The sequence below is a fragment of the Staurois parvus genome, unplaced genomic scaffold, assembly GCF_062004578.1.
Source record: "Staurois parvus isolate SC_StPar_1 unplaced genomic scaffold, SC_StPar_1.0 ptg000510l, whole genome shotgun sequence".
NCBI lineage: Eukaryota > Metazoa > Chordata > Amphibia > Anura > Ranidae > Staurois > Staurois parvus.
Window position 1 is genome coordinate 206,721 of NW_028318306.1, and position 18,796 is coordinate 225,516.

The window sequence follows — 18,796 nt, forward strand, 5'->3', positions numbered from 1 at the left end:
TTTATTTGCACAAACCCAGAAAATGTCAAAATTCTTTTGACATCTCCAGAATGTGTTAAGAATGTTGGGATAAAATTTATGGAGGTGTATCAGGGTTTCATACCAGTGGGATAAGTGTGTACTTCTGTTCTTGAAATTTGTTGGCTCTGGATGGCTTGTGTGTAAGCTTAATGGCATCCATTTACACAGGGAAAAGTGAGATTTGATGTTCTTACTGTGATTTATGCATAAATGTGGGGAAACATTACCCACTGGGGGATAACTTAGTACTCTCCATAAATGGGAGAGGAGATATAGGTACTCAAACTGAGTTGTTGCTCTAAAGAGTTTGTCACACTCCAGGATGGCTCTTAAAAAATGACATTATTGGTATGCAGCCTATATATTCATGGGAGAGGAGATCAATGTTTTGATTTCTGCAGAGATACCCAACCAGTTGTGGTTATAAAATGGGTAAATCTATATTTATCTACAGTCTTAAGGTACTGAGGTAATTGTTTTGTGCAACCACTGGAAAATCTGGGTCTGCCAACAGTGGTCATGGATGAAGGATGTGGAGAAAAAATAATTACCTTGTCTTAATATACATTAATACATGACATATGGCAGGTTAACGTTTGTATGGTGCTGCACCACAGTGGAATGCATAAGTGGGAGGGTGGTCTTAATGGTTGACTTCTAAAATCTGCAACAGTTTGTACTAAAATAATATGCATTAAAAAAATTACACCTAAAGTACACAGAGATACTGTATGTTTATAAATGACCCTTACAGGCCCCACATTTAATCATAAAATTCAAAACACAATACTAAGTATATTGCTGTAAATCCCAACTACAGGCATAATTTTAATTTAGTTTTAGATAAAACAGGAAAGGAGCCTCAATCAGATGTATTGCTGTCTGTGTCCTGATTAGGTCCTTCACTTCTTGTCAGAACTGGAAATGATCAAAATTCTGGCTAAAGGTCACAAAGACAAATGCAAAAACACATTTTTAGTTGAGTGGGGAGGGCTTGGAACATATGAAAATGTTATAATTGCTGTCAATGCCTTCTTGCCATGCTTACAATTGTTCCCCTATTTCTTGACCCAGGTACAGTAAGAAATGGAGTCCCAAATGGGGTCACAGACAAAAAAAACAGCCTTTGTAAAGATGATAGCCAGCAAATCCTAGATTGTAAGCTCCAAGGAGCAGGGCCCTCAAATCCCTCTTGTATTGAACTGTATTGTCTCCTGTTATATTGTAAAGCGCTGAGCAAACTGTTGGCGCTATATAAATCCTGTATAATAATAATAATAAAAATAATAATAATAAATCCAAAAATGAAAAGGAAAGGTCACTTTAATTCCATAAAGATCTGATATTTTGGGAACGAGAAGGACCTCGTTCCCAAGGTAGTAAAACAGGGCATGCTCTGTTTCTGGTAAACTTAAGAAGAGGGTCCTTCATGTCTCCAAAACTTGGCTCTTAATGGAGCAACAGTATGTTATTTATGGAGTAACATGTTATTTCTTTAGGTGCAATTGCTATCATCTTTATTTGGATTTGCACAGTATCGTAAGCCTAGTACCCACTGTTTTTCATGGCTCAATAACAGTTAGTATAGCAAGGACTGACGACAGATTGTCATAAATCATAAATAGTAATGTTAACTTTTACCCCCATACTGCTTTTGCACTTTCTGTTTCTAAAAGCTGAGAGTCTACATTTTACATAAAATTTATAGAAAATGTAAAAAAAAAAAAAAACAGATTCCAAGCTATGATAGATAAAAAATAAGTGTATGTATGGGTCTTAATCAATTGATTACATCCCTGCAAATAGTTCACTGAGGCTTTTTACAAATCAGTTTTTTACAGTATGCTTTTATGATAGCTGTGCCCTTGATGAAGTTTTATTCTCCTATGTTATGTGCATTTCAAAAGCGCTAACAGCAGTTAGACAGATCTGAAAAACATGAGAGAAAATAAACATTTTATTTTACATATGATGTGGCTTAGCTGGTGTACGTTCAAACATTAAGTGTAGCTTCAAGCAAAACACTTGTTTGTAAATTCTATAACTTTAGTAAATCAGGCCTAATGTGTGGATGCTCATAAAGTGGGTGTAATAAATTAAATGTAGAGGATTATGGCGACACATCTTTCAGGCAATACATATTGTAGGCATTTTGGAATAATGTACCTAGACAATGAATAATACCCTCTGAAAGAAAATAAATAATAAATATAAAAATATATGCAGGGTTTACCACTATAAAGAAGCTACAGCTATGAAACACAACAAAAAATATAACTATAGCAATATTAAAAAGAAATCCCATTTTGAAGCTCTGACAAAGATTTAAAGACATAAGAAAAAAACAAGTTACATTTTGAGAACCTGAGATGGATTTTTTTTTTTTAATTTGTGACTGAACTGAACACAACTTCACTTTTTTTTGTTAAACTGGCTGAAAATTGATGTTGTGGAGGGGTGGGGGCAACAGTGTATAATCTACATGACAGCTTATGAAGGTATTTCACATGGAGTGGAAACATTTTAAAACAGCAGGATAGTATCATAAGATTTGGTAACATTGGGCTCCATTCACAAAGCAGTATTTTAAATTTTAAATATAATACCTCACAATGTTTTAAAAAAAAAATTTAGCAATTCCCAAAAAACGCTACCAAAATAAAGCATGTGGTATTTCATTGAAATATGCGCTATTTATCTCATGAAACCATGCGGTGTATTGTCTCATGCAATATCCAGTGGCATGGATACAGTGGAGAATAATTAGAACCCCTGCCAGTTTTTAATTGCTAATACAGAGGTAAAATGGTTTAAACCATAAAAATATGTCAACTCACCAAGTCAGTGAGGTCCCTGCAGCGTATGTATTAATATAAAAGAAAAAAAAGAGAAGCTGCTTTCACAGGACACATGTGGTGTATAAAAAAAAAACTAAGTTAAATTAAGTAAATACAAAATATCTTTATAAATGTCAAATATTGAATGAAAATAGTATAAAAAAAATCACGCATGTATATAAATACCCTACTTCTACAACACTGTCTTTTTTTGATGGAAGAAGGGTATTTATATATATATGTGTGATTTTTTATACTATTTGACATTTAGAAAGATATTTTGTATTTACTTAAAGTATAACTAAAGGATTTTTCTTTAGTTGCATATACTGTAGGGTGGAGTGGTATTAGAACGCCTATTAGGATTTTTTGCACTATGTGCCCTATTGGGAAGATTCACCCTTTCTATTTGTCCTGTTTACTATAATTATGAAGGTAAATCTCCCCAATGGAACAAAAAACTGACAGGGGGTTTAACCCTCATTACCCTATCCAAAATAAAAAAAATAAAGTTCTGCCTATAGTTACACTATCAGGCAGCCTTTCTCAACCATTTCAACACAGAGGAACCTTTGAAATAACTTTCCAGTCTCAGGAAATCCTTGCTATAAATTACTCTATTACACTTGTGGTCACTGGAAAGACTTACCCCCTTATAGAGAGCTAAAAAGATCAATGATGTCAGTGAGAACCTCTCAGTGGGAAGATATCGCTAAAAAATATTGTGAAAAAGTAAAGTATGTTTTAACAAGGGATTAGACCATTGTGATATGTCTGTACATTGTATTATGTTTGGAGTGATTGGGAGGTTTTTTGTAGGAAATGATGTATATGCTTGTATATTCACAAAAAAAGTCTCCAAAAATATGGTGAAATGACAAGAGAAAGTGTAGCTTTACCTCGTGTACTAAGGTCTGGAGCAAATTCCACAGCATTAAGTAGCCCTAAAGTACAACTATAGGCAACACATTTTTTTCATTTTGGATAGAGTAAGGGAAGATTATAACCCCTGCCAGTTTTTTTTTATTTTTTGCCATCTGTGTCCCCATTTGGAGATGTCCCCTCTATCACTTTTCTGGGGGCAACCCAAAATTTGGGATTTTTGTTTACTTTCACTTTCAATGATAATGGTAAACAGGACAAATAGATAGCATGAATCTCCCTAATGGGGACACAGACAGCAATGAAAACATGACAGGCATTCTAATCCACCTTCAAACTATCTAAAAGTAAAAGTTAGTTCTTCTTTACGTAATTCAACCCCAATGATTTCCATATCTAGGTTGAGAGAACTGATCCAAATACTGTTGAGAGAACTGATCCAAAAAGGCAGAAACTACTCAAAATAGCCTATTATATTTTTACATTTCTTAAATACCTCATGCTTGGACCACTACTTAAATACAGCATGAATGCAATTATTTATTTCCTTCTGTAAATTGACTTTAACGCCTTTTCATATGGTATATAATGAGCATTTTGAGTGTTTTTTGGTAAATAACGCAACATGGTACAGTGAATCGACAGTTTCAGGATCACATGTGATATTTAGGCAAAATTTGTTCAGACACCTAAATATCGCATGCGATCTGCTTCTGTGAATGGAGCCCACAGGGGCTAATTAATCTTGATTTCCAAAGGTGATTTTACTGTTACACATCTGCTAATAACAACTTTAAGTGTACATAAAACCAAAACACTATTTAGTTTTGGATAGAGAGGTATAGGTTTAGGACCTCTGTCAGATTTTTAAAGTTGTTTGTGTCCCCACTAGGGAAATTTGGCCTCTGTATTTGTTCTGGTGACTATTACTGAAGGATAAAGCAGTTTCATTGTTACAAGAATGGGGGAAATCTTTCAGTGACACTTATTCTGGTGACAATTGTCTAAAAGGATATTTCACTCACTTTAAGGAGATTACCTCTCACTTTCTGTTGTATTTATGGGATAGGAAATAATGAGAAATCACCCATATGGGACACAGATGGCAAGAAAACAAACAAACTGATGGGTTTTACTTTAAAAATACTTTAAATCATTATATAACTATTTTTAGTGAACTAAGTAATGATTCACATAGTTATTATTGAATCCTGGTACTCACAAACCACAGTTTTTGAATCGGTGTGTGTATGCATTAGAAAACCCAGGGACATTATTATTATTATAATAGAGGATTTATAAAGCGCAAACAGTTTACTCAGCGATTTACAATATAAAGGGGGACAATCCAGCAATAATACAGTTCAATACAAGTGGATTAGGAGGGCCCTGCCCCTGGGAACTTACAATCTAATATCACTTGTCAGAGGATGAACCGTGTAAGAACTGGCATAGCTGACAACACACATAGCTCTGCACTCAGCTGCATGGGAAGCCCTCTGGTCACTTTGGCCTCCGACCAGGTACATGACACTACTCTTTCTCAGTTTATGGTAACATTAACTGCTTTGGGGGTTCAGAACCAAATTTACTGAAATGGTCGTGCTAATGTGCATGGAATTGTGGGCAGACGTGGTATGCGGGTGCATGGGCATGTGTTTGCACACATGGGGCAATCACGCACACCACTGCACCATGGTGCATGCAAAGCATGACAGATTCTGATGCCCAATGACCTATTTAAAGACTGACCTCCTGTGCATGACCCAAGTGCTACCTCCTGACTCCGCTTCCTGCTCCACTCATCTGTCAAGATCAGCCTGTACAGCTAGAGTGTCACCTGCCCTGCTAAAATCTCTGCACAGTCAAGACTTCACCTGCACCTCTAAAGTGTCATTTGCCTAGCTGACATCGTTGTATGATCAAGTCTCCCTCGAATTCTTCATCTACTCTGATCTTCAGGCAACAAATCAGCTGGCAACCTCTGATTCTATGGTTGCAGCACTCCTTGTCTTCACTTCCAGGGATGCTCTGCACTCAGCCGCAAGTGAAGTCCTCTGGTCACTTTGGCCTTCGACCAGGTACGTAACACTACTTCTCAGTATATGGTAACATTAACTGTTTGTGGGGTTCAGAACAAAATTCATAATTTACTGAAATAGAGTAAAGTTACAATTTTGAAATACTAAATAATGTATAAGTGTATGTGTATATGACCCTTTTACCCATTACAGCTGTGCTTTTTTACCTGGATGTGGGGAATAGTCTATAAGTTTAGAAGGTGGTAAATTATCAGAAACTTTAGACTTTGAACTACTACTATTGAGGCAACAGGTACTGTATTTCCCTGAATCTTACTGGCAATGGTAGATGGCAGCTTACTCACTTATTGCATGTGCTCCATTCTCTTCACCATTCACAGTGGCTGCTCCATTCTTTGGTGTGGTCACCTGCTGGGTTGCAGGTGCTGCTGGGGCAGTGGTGACTGTCGCTGCACTTGGTGCAGATACTGCTGCAGCAGCTTGTTGCTGAGCCAACTTCTCTCTAAAGGCTTGTTGTCTAGTCTGTACAACATCTGGCATTACTGCATCAATTAAAGATAAGGATTCTATAGGCCGACCATCAAACACTGTGCCATCCTAAGAAAAATCAATAGACATGTTTATTATAAGTGCTAATTGCATAATATATTGTTAACTGCAGTAGAGTAATCAAGTAAATTAATTGATAAATTAGGATTAAAGGAATATAGCAATAGATTCAATGAAAAGGGTTAAAACAAACGCAAAATAATTGCATATTAAAATACAGTAGTGTATACAAGTTTTTTTAATTCGGCATTAAGGGATGAATCCACCCAAATATTATATTATAAATAGGTTCATTTGGTTGTCTGGCACAATAAAATGCTGGCTTCTGCTATCTCTAGCAGAGTGACCCCTTTATTAAAGTTCCTTGCTTGGTTCTTTTTTGTACTGGGTTAAGACTGGTTGTAGACTAACATTGACTATAACATATTAAGAGGCATCTTCTTTGAGGGTGTAACCACTTGTTTTTCCTTTTTTTTAATTACTTTGTTGTACATCTTTATATACCTCTTTGAAAACTCAATAAAAACATTGAGAATAAATTGGGTTGATAAATTGGGAATAAATTGGGTTTGGAATTTTACTTACACACTTCCTGTTACATTTCCATAATTTAAAATAAATAAAACAAAATTCAACAGGCAAGATGTGACTCCCTGATAGTGCCATAATAAATGTAAATGTTTGGGAGGTCACTCACATTAAACCTACCCCTGAATTTCCTAGGAGACATTAGAATCAAAGTGATTTATTTCTAGCATCTTACAAAAAATGAACAATCAGGTTTTGCAGAATAACTGACCCTTTGTTGCCTTATTTTGGCTAACAAAGGAATAAACTACCAAGCAAAATGCTAAATATCTTAAGCCAGCCAAAGATGTTGCGATTTTCTTCCATGTAACCACGGATTGCAGGAAAGAAAACTGTTTGATTCCCCCATCAACACAATCTGTGTTGATGGGGGAATCCCTTCAGTGGAGCTATTGTGTTCTCCCAGTGGGGGGAGCGGGGTTCGCAGTGATTATTGCTGGCAGCTATAACTGCTGTCAATAATCGCATGAAAAATCTGACAGGCTGGTTTTGCCCAAGTCAAACAACAATCAATTTTGGTAAAATAAGCCTGCCCATAGATGGTCCCTGCTGCACCGGCTGAGATTCAAATAATCTGTGGCCGGCTTTAGGTTCCACGCATGGTGTTAGCCCCAGATTTGCATAATATTCCTTATTTGTATACTAATTAATTTATGCTTGTAAAAATATATGTAAGTCAGCAATGTTCATTTTAGTCATCTACACACTTAAAATTATGGCAGACAGGTATGGTATCAGTGGTGCTTGGAAAACTCGAGGTGTTATGCCAGAAAGCTGGAAAATAATTTTGGCCTTTGAAAAATTAAAGTTTAGTATCTTATCTGATAATAATATACCCATTATATCTTTTTTGATTTTCAGTAAAATGTAAAGTAACCCATAGCAGCCGATAGGGCATAGTCGATAACTAGCTTACTCTATATTGCTCTATTCACAATATCATTAAACCAATTTTTGCTAAAGTGCCAAGAGTTTCAGACATGACTATTCTGAAATGCAGAGTGGATAATGTATGGAGCTGATACAATCTCTGCAGCTGATCTAAATCTGTTTGAACATTAGAGTTGTACATGATGGAAACATTGTTTATTTTCGGTTGCGTTCATCAGAAAATCATATAGTTTTGTCATAATCGTTATGTTAGAATGATTCATTTTTGGAACGATTCGTTATTTCGGAAGAGTATATATTCGTTGTTCTAAACCGATTTGTATTTTCAGAAGTTCTGCTACTCTTTTGTTATTTCGGAAGATTGGCTATATTTATTTTACCGTAATCAGTTAATATGTATTCATTTGTTATGTTATTACGTTGAATTAATTTCCCCATTTCCAACTGACTTTGTTTGTTGGGCTACGCACATACAAATTAAACAAGTGGTCTCTGAAGTTCAACCCCAATACATAAAGAATCTTAGTAGAATATTCATGCTATGTTCACTAGAATAAAAACAAATGGATCCAAACATTAAAAAAACTATCACATCATGTCATCTGAATAAAAAAAATGAATACAAATGAATTTGTTATTTTCGTTATAGTTTATTTTGGATTAGTTGGAATTTGTTACTATTGTGATTCAAAGATTTGGATAAATCCAAATCTCCGCTTGCAAAAAAATTCAGCCCAATTTCGAATTCATAACAAAATTAATCGCACATGTCTATTGGATATTTCTTTAGTGAAAAGTAATGTAATCCTATGATCAATACATCCTTTGGACATCAAATAAGCACTTCACCTTTCCCTTGTACAATATGAAAGTTAAGCTTTTTCAACAAATGTCAACAATTTTCTCATGTCTAAGGTCAGATTGTCTTTCATAGTGAAATATGGACACCTTACACATTGGACAAAGATCTCTTAGCTCAGTGGTCTATTGTAAAAGAGAATATGCTTGTTATTTAGTGTTTCAAATTAAACTTTTTTTAGTTTTAAAATTAAGAGGGATTAGAATACTAGATAAGAACTGTCAGGTTTTTATTGGTGATGTTGACTGTATCCCCATTACAGAGATTCACTATCCCAATAAATTTTGAGTGATTACCAGAACAGCAATAGAGGGGAAATCTTCCAATGGGGACACTAGTTCTGGTGACCTTGATAATTACCAGGCATTTCTCTCACTTTGGAGTAATGTACTCTCATCAATGGGTCACAGATGGCAAAAAATAACTCAACAGACTTAAAACTCTTCCTTGTGTTATCCAAAATTAAAAAGTTTAAACCTTAGTTCAATTTTAATACTTTAGATATTTATGCTGCTAGTATGTGTTTTTATGCAGGATTTTGCTGTTGGAAGGTGTACTGAAATTAAATGACATACAATAATTAAGCCTTTCTGGGACTTCTGTACATTCATGTCATATTCCACTTATTCTCTTTCTTAACTTTGGAAAGTAATTATAAAACTGCTATTAGAAAAGAAACACAGCATTGTAGACAAAAGGAGGCTGATAAGAAAATTACAGTACTGCTGTTGATAAGAAAACAGTATTCTTTCACAAACATACTTTTTTCCCATTAAATGTGATTATATCTTCATCCGTGAATCCAATTACATTACTTATTTAGCAAAAGACTAAAAATGTAGTTTAAGGAGCCTGCCTTTTAACCTGTTCACTACAAATCTATGCAGCTACTAGAAATCAAATTATTCTATTGTCTCTTTAAAAAGTTGATTTGAATAGAAACCAAAAACGTATTCCAAATGAATGAAAGGTTTTGAAGGAAGGGACATAATTACTCCACCATTGCAATAAGGTTTCTTGAAGCACAACAGAAAATCCTGACCAGAATGATGACATTTATTTGTAGAAGTGAAATTTTTATTTTACATGCTAATATTTGACTATAGCTTTGATTACGTTTAGACAATAGGGAATTATTTTAAACTGGAAAGTCAAAATGTATATTTTCAAAGGGTTTGCTGCACTGTGGGCCATGTAGCTTGTACTCATCATTCTAGGTTTCTTGATACACTGTTGGAAGATCCTGCATCACTAGTCACTGTGCTAATCATCTTAATAATAGTTATATTAAGCAACTGGTACCTACAATAGACAAGGTCCTCTTGGTTGTTTCCATCCCAATAGTACTGCTGAAGTGGAGTCTTTACTTGTTTTCAATTTTTACCTCTTTATTTTTACTTGGTAATCCTGCTAGTAACACAATTCTTATGTAAGGGTGACAATGCTTATTCACCATACTGCATCTATGGAATAGCAATGTTTTTACAGAAAACGAAAAACTATGCTAATTTATAACAATGTAGAAGAAGTAGAGAGCACAGGAATCCATAAGAACACCCAATTTTGGGCAGGAGTGCATATTTTTTGCACTTCTCAAACAGTTGTAACAAAACACTTTCAATGGTATATTCAAAGTGTATTTAAGTGTATGTTAACCTCCCTGGCGGTATGATTATTTCAGATTTTTGGTGCTGAAAGCGGTACCATTTTTTTGCATGGAAATATGTATTTTTTTTATTGTAGGCTGTAATTTTTAGGAAAAACTCACTGAAATCTGTCCGAACAAGAGTCTAGTAAACATCCCGGGTATGATAAAATTTGAAACACAAAATCATAAATTATAATTTAATAAATAATCATAAAAATAATATAAAAATAATAAAAAATTTAATTCAATAATGTAATCAAACCAAAAACACTGAAATGTGAAATAGAGCGCCAAGTTCGCACATTGCTGGGCTCAGTCACAAAATCGTTTTCAGTTTCTGATGACGAATTTCCCCCACGAATCATTATCACTCAATTCTGCAAGTGGTTCTGATTTACTATCGCTGTTCTCTAGCTGATCTAAACCGCTTTTTGACCTAAAGGGACACTTTTTGGACGCCATGGACATTTCTCAGTTTCCAGACAGAAAGAACAGACAAAATGCAGGCAGGGCGCAGGACAAAGCACTAGGGACAATATGTATGTGAAATAGGTTGAAACAGCAATGTTTTACTGTGTAAAATGTAAAAAAAAAAAAATGACATTTTTTAAAATTTTTAAATTTCCCGCCGGCGGCGGCGGCGGCGGCGGCGCCCGTACGTCCCGACGTCACAGGGACAGGACACAGAAGCCGGATGCCGGCATCGGCCGGAGGAGATGGCCGGGGACGCTGCAGGGGACACATCGTGGGAGCGCAGGGTAAGGTAAGTGAAGAACACTTGCCGGAGCAGTGCCTCAGGGTAAGCCCGAGTGTAGCTCGGGGTTACCGCTTTTGGTACTGAAATGTTACCCCGAGCTACACTCGGGAATACCGTCAGGGAGGTTAACAATACGTTTCCCTTATTTGCTTCAATATACCATTTAAAGGATTTTGTTATATATGTTCAACAAATGCTAAAAACATCTGTTCATCCAGCCAGAAATCTTGTTAGTTGATAACTTTTTTTGCTCTCTTCCTCCATGAACAGTTATCAGTTAGCATTGCTCCCAGCTATCTCAAATGTTCTAGTATGTTACTAGTAGGATCACCAAGCGAAAATAAAGAAGAAAAAAGTTTGATGAAGAAAAAAATTTAGTCACCGCCAAGAAAGTTAAGCTGCAATATATTTAATGTCTGTTCTTGTGTTGATAGACACCTGTTAGAGTTATCATACTCTTTAATGGCTACAATACATTAATGGGCTATCCTCTCACTTAGAATAGTTTCACCTTCACTGAAATAGTTGCCCATCCCTTTTTAAATTACACATCACTAGAATCTTCTGTAATTTTTCTCCCAGAAGTGTTAAATGTGTTGTTAAAATGGAAACGCTAGCTAAGTGATGACATTTCTTTCTATATTTTGACACGCGGAACTGCTTGGTCTTGTAAATTAACCCCCCAAATAATTAAAAGCGGTACTTGATTTAGCTGTATTGCATACTATTCCCCACCTTCAATTTGTGAACTTAAAAGAAAAGCATAGGTTCTAAAAAAAATAAAGATTTATACTCACCTAGGTGGATGAAGCATTGGTTTGATGCTGCATCAGTCTCTTGCTCTAAGAGTGAGAACCAAGAAATCAAAGCCCACTGATCACACAGTTCCCCCTCTGCTCTGGGCAAAGAGCCATGACTGTCAGTCTCCAGCTCTCTGTTCTGCCCCTCCAGAGTTCACTGAAGCACTGGGCTGTGGAGGGGTAGGAGTAGTTGAATTAGGCCAGCTGCCAGTCTAGGTATCTGGGTAGATCCTGACCATATGGTAGGGAACTTTTCACAGCCTGGACCAGCTCTGTGGCATCAGAAAACGATCTGCACTCCTGTGATCCTCAGGAGAAGTTTAACCAATATACTGTAGCTTTGGCTATACTTCTTTGAGTTCACAACACATTACAGTTTCTCTTAGATCTTATGGTAAATCCAAAGGAGATTGTACAGGGATTGTATAGTCACTTATAACTTGTAACTTGTGGTATGCTTCAGACAGATAGATTCAAAAGCCTCTCTCCACTGCTTCATTGCATGGGTTTTATTTTCTTTCTCTACTTTAATAGTCACCTACCTCTAGATACTAGATGAAATATTGAGGCTTTTTGTTTTTCTAGCCTTAGACTTTATGGCCTAAATACTTTGTATTACTATAACTTTAAAAAACTAGGGTGGTTTAAATATTTTATTGAGAATGGCAAGGGGGGAAACTACCTATCCTGCAGGGAATAACAGGAACCCACCATTTATAGAAATGAGTCAATGATTTTATTCACAATGAAAACGTGTCCAAACCAAACGGGTGTTGAAAAGTGCTTTACTGGTTACAACTTGGAGATGTTACTCACTGGGAGCCACATGTATCAACTGTGGTTCTTTAGGTGTACATGGGTACGCACTAATAGTAGATCCACCAGTTGCATCATGGGGGATTACAGTGGAAGCATTGTGGACTAATTTATAAACCCCTAAATTAGTTTTTATTTAAGCAAACATCTCTTTACCATTTGCATGTTCTCTACATTCCATATATTGTGCACTTATACTTTATTTTTTGATATTTGTTTCACACTGCACAGTACATTACACTTAAATCCTTCTTTTATTTTTTAAACAATACAAAAACCATGAGAGAGCTGTGCATCACTTTCCAACTCAAGTGACATTGCTATTATATTTCAAGATATTCAGAGCCGGCTGAGCAGGCAATCAAAATGTGACTCACACAATATAAATTGAATCTGCAATAATACTCAGAACATAATGCAAATCTCCTGTTACAGGTCATCAGCAGCCTCATTTATAAGGATAATGTGCATCTTTACATTGCTTTTGATCAAAACTATCATATGCCTGCTGAATTAATTTACTGGGATTACTAATATGTGACATAAGGAGAAACTATAATGTTTATTTATTTGTTTAAAATTTTACATTAAAACTAATCTTTTGTGTCACTCTTTTATTATATAAAATCTTCATTTTAGAAACAGAGATTTTATTTAAGTTGCTTTCATGACACTGCTATTGCAAAGCTTTCTGGGTTTTCTCATAAAAGAGACCAGCAAAAACAGCTCACTTTCAAATTGTCTCTCTCCTGATGCTTCATACTGGAGACATAGAGGGGGATGTGTCTCTCCTCTGGCTCATTCAGCTGCGTGTCCTGAATAGATCTGAACTGTTGGGGATCAGATTATATTATATTTACAGTACAAAGGTAAAGAACTATAGAAAAATTGTAGTCATTGGAAATGTAAACATTGAAAGGGAATTTTCCCTTAGCTTAGTTATTGAGGTAAAGTTCTGCTGACTTTCATCATCCAATCATATGCAAGCAAAAATACTCTTTTTTTTCTTTGCATGTGATTGGGTATTCTTTGCAAAGTGAAATGTAACCACATACACTACGTTAAGGGAATCCCTTGCAAAGTGAAATTTTCCTTTAAAGTGAACAGCCTATTTGCCTTTAGTAAATAAACCCCTAAAGCTCTACATGCAATTACATTTTTTATCAAATTCTTTATTTTTACAGAACAGCGGGTTCCATCCATATCAAAAAGTACAATAAGGCAAGTACAGTGATGCCCAAACATCAAGTACACCACAAATCCTCATAGCAGTTTCAGCATATAACAAATAACACATAACATGACTCTGGAAACACAGGGATCAGAATGTCAGAAAAAATAAAAATAAAGTAATACGGGAAGTCCACCTAAATATAACAGATGGTGTGGGACATTGCTGAACATTTTACTTCTTCCCTTGGACTAAACCGATTAGGGAGTAGCCCAGGAAGAGAGAAAGAATAAAAATTGCATGGACAAAATAGAAAAAGCAGAACAGTAGAAAATTAGATAAGTCAGGAGGAGAAAAAAGGGTGTGGGGGGATCAAGATGAGATGTAGAACTTGGCCGCATTCAGAAGATGATGCAAAACTGACTGTTGATATATTGGTAACATGTTAAAGGAAAAAAGTTGGGTCTTAGGGACCGGATATGTGAATTTTTGCACTATTCAACAGACCTCTTTCCAATAGATTGCAAGCCTAGGACATGACCAGAACACATGTAGGAATGACCGCCTCTCCTCCTGACACCACTAGAATCTGTCTCTAGTTGGGGAAAACGTATGCAAGATTGCAAAGGTTGTGTACCAACAAGCTAAAATCTTGAACTTATTCCTTTGGATTTTTGTGCAATGGGAAGATTTTAGAGTAAAACAGATTATATTGTTTTTTTATGATTCCGTAAAGGTCCTCCCCATGTCCACCTCCCATTTTGTAAGGTATGGTAAAAAGAAGTTCTCAGGAGATAGGACCAATAGCACATACAATTTGGAGAGTGCATGAGGGAGTGTGCCCTTGTCTGAATAATATTCCTCCAGAGTGGTTAATGAGGGTTGAAAACCTCTTGGAAGTGAACAGAGAAAGTGGTGGATTTGAAGAGTCCTACAGAAATCCAGCTTTTAGGAACCTGTTGGATTCATGTGGGCCATGAGCCATCCACCAAAAAGTAGGAGGCTTGAAAATGGCTTACTTTTAGAAGGGTCCCAAAGGAACCATCTAAAAAGTCTGGTCCAAATTGAAGATTTCCTAGAATTGGAAACAGGGGTGAATTTCCAGGTGACAGGGAAGGCGAAAAGCGATGAGCATATAGGCAATGATATGCCAATGAGTGGGTGCATTTTGAATGGAAGAGGAGAAATAGCAAGGCAATTGTTTCAGTAGAGTCAGAAGTCAACAATGGATCCGAGGTCTCCCTCATGCTCATATAAAATCATAGAGGATAGCGTTAGACTGTTTGAAGTACCGTAAGGGAATGCGATTGGGCAGAGCTTGAAATAAGTAAAGGAACTTTGGAAGAATGCACATTTTAACACTGTTACAGTGCCTGAACCAGAAATTAAGTCCTCGTTGCCAGGTGGAAAAGAGAGAACAAGCCTTCCCTAAAAGTGGGGGAAAATTCAAGTGAAAAGGTGCAAGTCAACTGTGCGGGGAATCAGAGTATGCAGATATTTAGGAGTTCACTTGAACTTTAAATTTGTGTGTGGAGAACATAGAAAAGACCCCCTTCACCTCTGACTAAGAGTTAATTTTAAGCATGGAGAGGGAGCTGTAACATTGAAATTCACGAAGAAGGTTGGGGATAGAAATCATTCTGACGAAGTCTGCAGTGATTGACAGACAAAATACGTCAACGTAATGACGTCATCACACCCAGGAGTAATGTCCATAGGCGTCCTCACAGATATGTGCGCACACTGGATCGGAATTGAAGCCACACACACGTGGCTTCACACGGCTCTACAATATCCATTTCCCTGAACCAAAGCAATCCCAGGGACAACTTCAAAGCCTCCACGGGGAATAGCATAGCAGTCAGCAACGGACAGAGGTACATCCGAGATTTTTTATCCACCACCAAGCCATGAAGTGTCAGATATATCACTGGTGAGTGAGGCAATTATGATCTCGCAACGTATGTTTTCAACTGGAGCTGCCTCAATATCTCCAACATGCTGTTTTGCTCATACCCTAGTGTTATCTGAAGCCTAACATATATAATCATTTGTACTTCAGCTGGAACTTACATTTTTTTTCTGCAATCTCTGATCTTCAGCATATGATTAATGTTTAATAATTGACTTATTACATCATATTTGACCTCTATGTCATATCTTCACGGATGTTGGATTGACTGAATTGTGTTCCTGTGGATTAGACATACAGTGGGGATTGAAAGTTTGGGCACCCCAGCTAAAAATTTGTATTAATGTGCATAAAGAAGCCAAGGAAAGATGGAAAAATCTCCAAAAGGCATCAAACTACAGATTAGACATTCTTATAACATGTCAACAAAAGTTAGATTTTATTTCCATCATTTACACTTTCAAAATAACAGAAAACAAAAAAATGGCATCTGCAAAGTTTGGGCACCCTGCAGAGTTAATATCTTGTACTGCCCCCTTTGGCAAGTATCACAGCTTGTAAACGCTTTTTGTAGCCAGCCAAGAGTCTTTCAATTCTTGTTTGAGGTATCTTTGCCCATTCTTCCTTACAAAAGTCTTCCAGTTCTTTGAGATTTCTGGGCTGTCTGTCACGCACTGCTCTTTTAAGGTCTATCCATAGATTTTCAATTATGTTGAGGTCAGGAGATTGTGAAGGCCATGGCAAAACCTTCAGTTTACGCCTCTTGATGTAATCCCCCGTGGATTTCGAGGTGTGTTTAGGATCATTATCCATTTGTAGAAGCCATCCTCTCTTTAACTTCAGCTTTTTCACAGATGGCATCAAGTTACCATCCAAAATTTGCTGAAATTTTATTGAATCCATTTTTCCTTCTACTCGTGAGATGTTCCCTGTGCCACTGGCTGCAACACAACCCCAAAGCATGATTGACCCAACCCCATGCTTAACAGTTGGACAGAGGTTCTTTTCATTAAATTCTGTGCCCCTACTTCTCCAAACGTACCTTTACTCATTCCGGCCAAAAAGTTCAATTTTAACCTCATCAGTCCACAGAACTTGTTTCCAAAATGCATCAGGCTTGTCTATATGTTCATTTGCAAAGTTCAAATGATGATTTTTGTGGTGAGGACATAGAAGAGGTTTTCTTCTGATGACTCTTCCATGAAGACCATATTTGTACAAGTATCTCTTTATAGTGGAATAGTGTACCACAACTCCAGTGTCTGCCAGATATTTCTGGAGGGATCGTGCAGTCAAATGTGGGTTTTGAATTTATTTTTCTCACAATCCTGTGAGTTGTTCTGTCTGATATTTTTCTTGGTCTTCCAGATGTTGCTTTAACTTCCACTGTTCCTGATGACTGCCATTTCTTAATTACATTCCGAACAGAGGATATTGACATCTGAAAACGCTTTGCTATCTTCTTATAGCCTTCTCCAGCTTTGTGAGCGTCAACTATTTTCAGTTTCAGTTTTCTAGATAACTGCTTAGAAGAACCCATGGTGCTGATTGTTGGGGCAAGGTCAGATGAGTCTGGGCATTTAAAACCTTTGAGATTGACATCACCTGGTCTTCCCAGACGATGATTGAGAACAATCCATCGCACTGGCAGGTCTAAGCTTTGCAAAGGGGGCAGTACAAGATATTAACTCTGCAGGGTGCCCAAACATTTGCAGACACCATTTTTTTGTTTTCTGTTATTTTGAAAGTGTAAATGATGGAAATAAAATCTAACTTTTGTTGACATATTATAAGAATGTCTAATCTGTAATTTGATGCCTTTTGGAGATTTTTCCATCTTTCCTTGGCTTCTTTATGCACATTAATACAAATTTTTAGCTGGGGTGCCCAAACGTTCGATCTCCACTGTATATCCCTCAGTATTTTCCAAGTATAGGATGACCGGAACCGATATCACTCAGATTCCCATCTACACTTTCTTCTCCAACCAGGTCATTACCTATGATGTCAACAGTTTACTTTTTGTTTTTCAACCTAAAGTCTTACATCTATGACAACTTATACTTCCGCTAGAATTGGCATGTATTTTCCTGCTGTCCTTGATGGCTCTATAACGATTGTTTTACCATATCATTTTTGAGCTTTATGATGTATATATATGGATACGGAACTGACTGATTTTTGTTCCTCTGGATTATGTATATGATCCTCAGTAATTCCTAATCACAGGATGATAGGAACTCATATCATTCAGATGTCTACCAATTTTTTCATCTAACATGGTTACTTTCCATGATGTTGATAATTTATCTTTTGCTCATCAGTAAGCCAATTATTGAATTACTTTGTGATTCCTTTACAGGGTAATGATTACTTTTTATTAATTAGAGTATATTCGTGATGATTGGTACACCATAGTACCCATTGGATATCCCAATCCGGATTGTTGATTCTTTTAATATTTGTGGTGTGTGTTTTTTCACCTTGAAAGGTTTCACCTTATTGTGAGATTTATAATAAAGTTTTGTACCTTGAACTACTCTGCTTGGGTTTATATAAAACTGTTACTTCACAGCCTTTCCTTATGGTTGTTTCTTTATGCTATAGTTTTCTTCGGTTACAAACCCACATCTCTACAGATTGATGAGACAGAGAGTCATTACATAGGGGTGATCCACCTATTCATTGTGGCATTTTTCTAGTATTTCTGGAGATAGAAATCCCTGAATTAGTGAGGGTTACCATCATATCATCGGCATAGGCCAAAATTTTATGTTGTACTCCTCTGCTCTCCAGCTCATGGATATCTGGATTCCTCCAGGTCATGCATAAAAACGGTTCCAATGTGAGGGCAAAGAGTAGGTGGGATAATGGGCAGCCTTGTCTGGTACCATTCACAATGGGAAAGGGATTTGAGAGGATGCCATTGACCTTGACCGATGCTGTTGGAATAATATACACACTGGAAACCCAATGGCACATATTCTTCCTTAAACCAACGTGTCGAAGGACTGGACATAAAC

General features: G+C 36.6%; 1 protein-coding gene across 1 annotated transcript in view; it reads right to left on the reverse strand.

The window, feature by feature from the left end:
• Nucleotides 1–18,796, reverse strand: part of LOC149451900 (F-box-like/WD repeat-containing protein TBL1X) — a 107,561-nt gene that overhangs the window by 40,782 nt on the left and 47,983 nt on the right. Inside the window, exon 3 of the mRNA XM_089690012.1 lies at nt 6,127–6,379. Within this exon, the coding sequence (XP_089546138.1) occupies nt 6,127–6,379 (253 nt within the window). The remainder of the gene's footprint in view (nt 1–6,126; nt 6,380–18,796) is intronic.